This window comes from Nanorana parkeri, unplaced genomic scaffold, assembly GCF_000935625.1.
Source record: "Nanorana parkeri isolate BGI_ZX_2015 unplaced genomic scaffold, ASM93562v1 scaffold660, whole genome shotgun sequence".
Classification (NCBI taxonomy): Eukaryota; Metazoa; Chordata; class Amphibia; order Anura; family Dicroglossidae; genus Nanorana; species Nanorana parkeri.
This window is the reverse complement of record NW_017306928.1, coordinates 247465-256164: the sequence shown is the minus strand read 5'-3', so window position 1 is coordinate 256164 and position 8700 is coordinate 247465. Positions and strand designations below refer to the sequence as shown.

Here is an 8700-nt window from a genome sequence, read left to right as displayed (position 1 = left end):
TAAGTGTATTCCACAGCACAGATCACCTCTATGCTGAGGAAAACTGTACCCTTCAGGCCGCCATCCTGCTCTCAGCCAACAGTGCCACTGGCTCCCGATTAAAGCAGCTATCAGCAATAAAACTGGACCTCGGTAACAAGAGAGTCAGGAGCAGTGGTGTATTTAGGTTTTGTGCTGTCCTAAGCAACACTACATTTGAGCACCCCCCAATCTAAATTTGCCCTACCCCTTCCCGTTTAAGACATTTTGCGTAATCTGTCAGTCGCTAGACACAGCCTGCATGCTGTATCCAGCTTCTGACAGGTTGCGTTAGTAGCGTAGCAGGGAAGCTGGGGTCTCAGGGGTGGGCTGTAAAGGATCTCTTGTGAGCCTACCATAGACCTGCAGAACCCACCTGAGACCCTGCAGCGCCCACCACAGACCCCGCAGAGCCCACCATAGACCCCGCATAATCTAACTTAGACCTTGCAGAGCCCACCACAGACCCCGCATAGCCCACCACAGATCCCGCATAGTCCACCTGAAACCCCACAGAGCCCACCAAAGACCTCGTATAGCACCATAGACCCCAAATAGCCCACCTGAGACCTTGTAGAGTCCACCATAGACCCCACAAAGCTCACCATAGACCCTGCATAGCCCACATGAAACCTCACAGAACCCACAAAAGACCCCGCACAGCCCACCATAGACCCTGCACAGCCCACCTGAGACCCTGCACAGCCCACCACAAACTCTGCACAGCCCACCACAGACCCTGCACAGCACACCAGGATCTATGGTGGGCTGTGCAGGGTCCCTTCCCCTGCACACATGTGCTGCACCTCTTACCTGAAGTCTCCCTGCCTACCTCCGGGTCATCCCACCATCAGGTGGTGGGGTATGGGCAGCCTCGAGCCACCCACAGCTCAGCTGGCCAGGCTGCATCTCACTCGGCCCCATCCCAGTCCCGCCTTGGCCCCTCCTCCGCCACACCTCCAGCCCCGCCTCCTCCACCCGGAAGCTCTCTCAGGTGAATTAGGGTTTTGGGGGTCGCATTTTGCTACACCCCTGAAATGTGCCGCCCAAGACAAATGTCTTGTTTGCCTTGCGGTGGATACGCCACTGGTCAGGGGCCAGCATGAATCAGCAGCGTGTGTGACTAAGGTCCTGCCCTACTAGCGACACCTGTTGAAGCATCGATCAAAGGATCTGGTGAGCCCAGGCTGACATGTGTTGCAGATATCTGTGGACAGGAAGTGGGGGTGGAAGAGCAGCAGGTCAATGGGGGGGGAGGGGGGTCAATGCCAGGGATCCGTGCTAGGGGGGCAGCAGGCTGTACAAGGGTGCTAGCTGGCAGTTTTCTGATGCCTACGGTGCAGATATGTGTGCATACTCCTGACCACTGCACTGTGTGTTACTCTTTACTGCTGAACTCTGCATTACATATTCCTGACCTCTGAGTTCTGCATCATTTACTGCTGAACTCTACATCTCATACTCCTGACCTCTGAACTCTACTCTTTTTACTGCTGAACTCGCCATTATATACCTCTGATCTCTGCCTTACTTACTCCTTACCTGTGAACTTTGCATTCTATACTCCTGACCTCTGAACTCTACATTACTCCTGACTTCGGCATTACTCCTAAACCCTGAACTCTGAGTTCCTTATGCCTGACTGCTGCATTATTTACTCCTGACCTCTGTACTCTGTGTTACACCTGACCCCTGCACTATGTACATTACATACTTCTGATGCCTGCACTCTATACATAGCCTTGAGTTTTACATTTTCCCACTGCATTTTTGCCACACCCACAATTTGCCATTCTCAGCTGCCTGCACATACTAAGGCTCCCTTAAAGGGATTAAAGTAAATTGGATGAGATTGATGATATGAAAAAAACAGGACTACAGCTGAATGATTCCATGGAGACTTCAGTAGTAGCTAACATTGTCCTCCAGCTGGCTAATATGTGTAGTTGAGAGTGGTGGTTGTAATTTAACATACACCATGAAAGAATTTAGGCAAAGCTGGATTATCTATTTTATTAATATTACAGAAGAGCTATATAAAGGGATTGTTCAGAAGCTTTTTATACTGCTGAAATGTAGGAATGACGTAAACCAAAAACTGTAGACTATATCAAGCTTTCGATAAGCGAAATATCTCCAGTAACACTGCTATCTTGTCCTGTCCTGTCCTTGCCTGCTCGATGCACAGATGGCCACAGATAAGGGTCCTGGTGGCAGAAGGAGATTTGTGATTTCACAGCTTCTCCCCTCAAATCTAATAATCTCTTTCCATTAACTAGAGTGATCAGGATTTTTGTTGCACCCTCTGCGTCACATGTTATGTGGGACATCTTAATGGCATTTCCAACACAGAAGCTGTATAAAAACTTAAAAGTCTACATACAAATCCACAGGTTTGCAGTGATGATCTGCAGTCAGTAATGGCTCTACAAGTCATAACTAAATGCTGCAGCACTCTAGTAAACATGTGACGTATAAGTAAATCCGGATCATCCACAAAGCAAACAAGCCATTTTTGTTATTTTGTGGGCCCCTCTGATCCTGGTTTCACTTTATAACTAAAGTTGTGACTTCTCACAATTTAAGAAAAAGCCCTGCCTACTTGCCAATTCCTTGCCTAATGAGATTGTCTCAGTAGTCAATAAAGACTCTTTCATTAGACATAGGAGGGATGGTGGGTGTAGGCAGGAGAAATCAGTTGGCGCTTGAAGGGTGGTGATTATACTCCATTAGGCTGGCAGTGCTGCAAGTAATTCAGTGATCGCTCAGTCACTTTCTTGCTTGGCTGGCAGTGGCAGAGCAACTACTGTTTACTATTGATGATAGAGGAAGCCCAGCATAGGAACAACATGTCCTCTGCTATAGGCTACGGGTGCCATCTTGGGGGAGCATGTGTCTAGGGTTGACACAGAGGCCTTGTGAGATTTGGGCAGACAACTTGGACACAGAGGGGCAATATGTAGCTCCTTCTGAGTCACTGAGGTGCCCTTGCAGTGTGGAAGGTACAAGGCAGGGACAGGAAACTGTCTGTAAGGAAAAATTAAACCTATAGCCAAGCACATGTTCCTAACTAGGAGGGACAGTTTAGACTCCTGCTCAGTCTTATCTGGGAGGGGAAGAGCAGTCCCTGACCACATTTTCAGGGTCCTAGTCTGGTACATAGATTATCACACAGCAGAGAGCACCCTTAAGCCCACAGCAGTTGGGCTTAAGGAGGCATGCATCATGCAACCTCCTGTAAGATAGGCCGGGAGCTATGGAACGAAGTGCAATAAGCAAAAGGCCAACATGACAAGGATGGGAATGGGAACTAGGAGAGAAAGGGACTGGAGGAGAAGGCTTTACAGATGGGGCTTCGGAGAGTATCCGGGAAGGAGGAGTTCCAGGAGCCAGCGTGACCAGAAGAAGGAACGAACTTGCCACCCAACCCGCCCTGGTATGGTTTTGATGGTGTTGAGGTTTGTCGCAGCACTATGGCGGTTTGGATCCTTGAAGGCATTTGTCTGGGTTAGATAATTTGACGGGGGGACCCATCGGTGGTGTGGGTGGCCTTCTGTTGTGGTAAGGTCAAACGTTATGACCTGGTAATAGGGACCATGGTGTGTCTGTGGGCAATATAATTACGTCCCCGATGCGGTGTATGGCGGCTGGGGTCATTCCGGTTTAAGAAAGGTGCCCGCAGACACTGGTCTGTTTTTGGATAGTTATAGTGCCTTCAAGGACCTTGAAACCTTGCAATTCCTACTGTACGGTTATTGTGGTTTTGTTGTTATTTAGAATAGTTATTTATAAAGTTTTGTAATGAAAGGCTGCTGTGGCCATTTATACTCCAGCCCTGGTGTAGTCTGTTAATTGAAAGGAAGGGGATGGGGAATCGAAGGTAAAGGGGGGTGGTTGGCAGTTAAAGTGGGACCTCTGAGCTACCTTAGTCATGTAAGCACTGCATACTTGTACTGCATTGCCATTTGTGTTGTATGTGCTTGTTTGTACAGAGGTGAATTGTAGAGAATAATTCTCTGTTGTTGTAACTGCTGATAATTCTCAGATAAAAGAAGGCTGAAAGGTGAAGCTGTGTAACCTGTTACCTTTTAACCTCTGCTATACGGAAGCACCTGTCACATGGGTAGACAGAGTTAGAGATAAATGCAGGGAAAAAGCTCTTAGTAACAAAATAAAACCAGAAAGAGGAGCACATAGGCAGCTTTCCTGGCTAACAATATAAATAACAGGCACTAATTAGTATTTGCTCTTATACAGAACATTTACTTTTAAAGTTTTAAATGGCTGACTGATTCAATTTAAAGCCCAAATTTAGCTTAATGTTTTGTAGTCTCGTATAGAATAGTAAATATTTCTGTCACATTTTATTTCTGTCATGAGTTGGGTTTAAGGAACCCAGAGATTTCACCTGAGGTAGGCCATCACCATCATGCCTGGTAATGGTAATCAGTGCAAGGCAATACATTTCCGCAAAAAGTTGACAATTTAGTTTTTCAGCTTTTAAAGTTTATCCCAAGGTACAGCCATGCCTATTCTCTGGACTGTTCTAAAACGTCACTGCTGGGGCAATACAAGAATGCACACCCATAGTTTGTATGGTGGTTGATTTATGGCTTCACTTCTGACCGCCATTCTATCTCAATGACTAGCTTTATGTCTGAAGGGAGTTTGTCTAGCCCTTCTTGTCTACTTAGGCAGTTGAAATATTTATTTTCTTCTTTAATCAATTTGGCAGTGCTTCACACAGCAATTGTTGAAGAAAATACTTGGTGGACACAGCTACATAGATGATTGTTACTCAAACTTGATATATATTAGTATCAAGCAATGGTCGGTATGCCTGTGGCCAGCTTCAGACCTCTGCTGGACAATGAATCTCCAGTACAATGCCAAACTCTCTAGTTGAGTTTTTTCATCCAGTACATTATTGCTCCTGCAAGATAAGAATAGCATTCGGGATGTACACCCACTGCATAGACCTGTATTTTTGTGCAACACAAGTCAGCATACACACATGGCCACCATATAATGCCTATAGTTATCTAATGACATCATTACAGAAAAAGATTACTTTATCGTCTATATTCTCAAACTTTCTTCATCACATGATTCTGAACAATCCCTCTCAGATGTCAATTCCTAAACTAGAGTTGACATCTGAAACACATACCTCCCAACTTTCTGAGATGAGAAAGATGGACACCTTCCAGCACAATGTACCTAGGCAATGAGCACACCGCTGTCACAGCCCCACTTATGCAGACCATTAAGAATTTATATGCCTAAAATGATTGGTTAAATTATTGGCTTTTAAAAATAGCACACACGATTATTAAGAGATAAGTAGAAGGTTTTAGTGCAGAATAACACTTTTGGTAGTTAAATAGAACATTTTTATAGATATCTGAACATCAGACCAAAAATAGGGACAACTGCGGAACTAAGAGGGTCAGAGACATTTTATTTGGTACCAAATGAGGAACAGTCCCTCCAACTGAGAGAAAGTTGGGAGGTATGAAAATAACAATTTCTTCCCTGTAAAAGACCATGTCCATTAAATGCAGATCATATCTTCAGTATGATGCAAGATGCTAAAAGCAAAATCACAGTTCAGAGCTAAATTTACCACAAGCTGACTATGTCTTCTTTTTTTAGCATGTTTTCAATGGATGTTCAGAATTCAAAGATAAAATCAAAAAATGCATCTCTATCAGGTGATCTGTGATGAATATAAACATAACTGCAGTAGACAAACAAATGCAAAAAAATGCATTCGCCTGTCAAAGCTTCAGTACATCAACATCAGCTCAATCCTTGTGGGAGACATGTAAAGTATTTATATTGTGCAGGACTAGCAAAGCCTCAATCAATTGCTTCTACTTTGCTGGTGCTGCAGCAAGTGCCTCTCCGGCATTCACAAGAGACCTCTATTGTCTCCTGTGCCTAATCAATGTCCTCTTAATTTCCAAGTCTGGATCAAAGATCGGGTTTTTTTGCAAATGAAATCAAGTCTCCAGACCCTACTATCATCACTTCTACTAACACAAATGGCTGCATTCATCTGTTACACTTTTTGTTCCAGGTCAATTTAGACAACTGCAACATGATAATGTCAAGACTCAAGGAGGGAATGTTGCAGAGCATCCTTTGATAGAAGCATTGTTTGAGAACAAGCTCTTCCCAGCTCGGTGACATATTCCACTGCCTGATTCCGCCTTTGTAAAACAGGTCATATGGCTGTCGTTGTTTACACAGCTCATCTGAGTCCCCTTTCAAAGGGAATGTATTTGCTCTAGCAAGGATTAGGACATATGAAAGAAATAACAATGGATGCCAGCTGCCTAATGTGTTACAGGAACGGTTAAAGGAGTCACATTTTGCTCACAGCATGAGATGAAAATTTTCACCTTCTCTGCAGGATGCAGAAAAATCGGAGCCCGTTAAGCTTTTCATGAATCTGCCCGTCCTGTATAACATTAACTAGCAATGCTTTTGTCACACACATAGCTTGAGTTGATTGCTACCTCCTCATGCTTTTTAATACAAATCTGGGAGTTATGGCATAATGGAGAATGTGACGGGGTGGAGGATGTATGTGAATCACAGCTACAGGGTGAGGGATAGGACCACACAGGACAAAGAAAATGAGTGGGGGCTCTTGAAAACGGTGAATCTTACCCCAGGTTAGACCCACATGGCCGGGGCGGTTTTTCTGTTTCTTGACCCCCCAAAGCAGCATCCATTTCATCTGTGGTGCGTGTCGGACAGCTCAGGCTGAGAGAACGGAGCTTTGTACTTTGATGCATTATCCAGAGAGGACAGACCCCCGCCTGATAAATAATCCCCCCTACACCAAGCCTCCTGTCCTCGTTTGTGTGACAGCTCAGTTTCAGCCCTCTTAATCCCCCCCTAGGCGTCTGGTCAGGCAATGTAACACATGTGTTGGGGGAGCTGCTTGCATCTACTCCCATACACCTGCCATTCCATGCATTCACTGATGCTGAGGAGAACTATCCTGACTGCATGGGTACCAAAACACTAATAGTCACATGATGGCTGATCCAGGCATAACCTCTCCTCCTCCAAAACCCATATTAACTGTATGTGCTCAGCCCCATCCTCTGCAGTGGATGATGGATATCAGGGCTCAGTGCTGAGGATCACTTATTAACCATCTCAGGCCCACTTATGGGCATGCACAGTAAAAAAAATTTCATCCAGTGTATATATGTTTAATACTGAGGCCAAAATGTAGAACAGAATATTACTCCACCTATGCTGCACACATGAAACAGATCATGAGAATAATACTGGCCAATGAAGGGCAGATCCTGCTGATGATTCATATAAAACAAAATTCTTATTTGGGTATTGCATTTCAGCTTTGCTCTTTGCACTGTTGGGTGTGTTGTTTTTTTTTTTGAGCATTTGTATGGGTGTTTTTGTGCGTGTTTCAGATTTGAGTGTTTTTTTAAAATTATTATTTTTAGCCAATGAAAAGCTCATTTCTGGGCACGCAAATGCAAGAAAAATGTATGCTGTTTTCCACAAGTTTTTTACGCACACCCACTAAAGTCTATTGGGCTCAATATGCACCACTCTATTCCAAAAGAAGCTCATGTACTTTTTCGGGCTACAGGTGTTTTACTACAGGTGACGGAATGCTCAAATGTGAACAGGGGTCATTGGAAACAATGGGATTCCCCTTATTGAGCATGGTAGCAATTAGGCTCTGTTCACATCTTTGCAACTTGGGAGCACTTGCGATGCTGCACTCTATCCCACATCGCATGTTGCAATGTTAAGTGCACTGTAGTGCAATTGTTTTCTTAATGGCATCCCAACACACCTAGCATTGCAACATGTGCTGTGGTATCACATGCAATGCTGCAAGTGATCCTGCATCACATGTTGCAATGTTAGTGTTAATAAATAATGTCACCCCAATGCACCTGGCCATCGCATGTGCGTTGTATCACACCACATCACATGGTAGCCTGTTGCCATCTGATGTAGTGTTATTTTAAATAAAGGTGATTGCACTTCTTTTAGTGTGATTTAGCTGTGGTAGGCAAGTGAATGGTCTGCTCTACCGCAATGCACCCTGCAACAGCTCTGCAATGGTGTATCAGAGAGGTGTGAAAGGAGGATGCTAGGCATTCGAGCTCCAAAATGCTCAGGTGTGAATAGGGTAACTCTCTTAATATGACACATCAATCCATCTGTGTTGTTTATGGTCTGCAAAAGATTTACATACAGTATCTGACTTTCTGAGATCCCCAAATCCAAGACCTTCTACATAGAAAAGTCACTACATAGAAAACGTAATGGCATGGACAGGTGCCAACATTGTACACATGGGTCTGCTGTTTTAGATGGGTGTTACAGGTATAGAAAGATTACAAAATAAAGTCGTTTTTTCTTTGGAACTTTGCAATGGCCGGATTGCACAATCTTTATTGTATCAGAGTCTGCCAAACCTTCACAGTCACAATGACTACAAATGTAGACTAGTGTCTCCACAATAGTATTGACTCTAAAACTGGACACACAATCATGAATGAATAAAGAAAAGGTGCCAAATAAAAAAATCCTCACTGAAAGGATTCAATATTCTTATAGTCTCCTTACAGGAAATTATGATCATTATCTTGATAACGATGATTAATATTGTTTTTATTA

At 44.1% G+C, this 8700-nt stretch overlaps 1 protein-coding gene across 3 annotated transcripts in view; it reads right to left on the bottom strand.

Annotated features, from left to right (window-relative positions):
- LOC108792575 (regulator of G-protein signaling 8-like) overlaps window positions 1-7028 on the bottom strand; it is a 39678-nt gene extending 32650 nt beyond the window's left edge. For all 3 annotated transcript variants that reach the window (XM_018563378.1, XM_018563381.1, XM_018563379.1), the window contains exon 1: window positions 6697-7028. In XM_018563378.1, coding sequence (XP_018418880.1) covers window positions 6697-6989 — 293 coding nt within the window. In that variant the 5' untranslated portion in view covers window positions 6990-7028. The remainder of the gene's footprint in view (window positions 1-6696) is intronic.
- Window positions 7029-8700: the final 1672 nt, after the last annotated feature.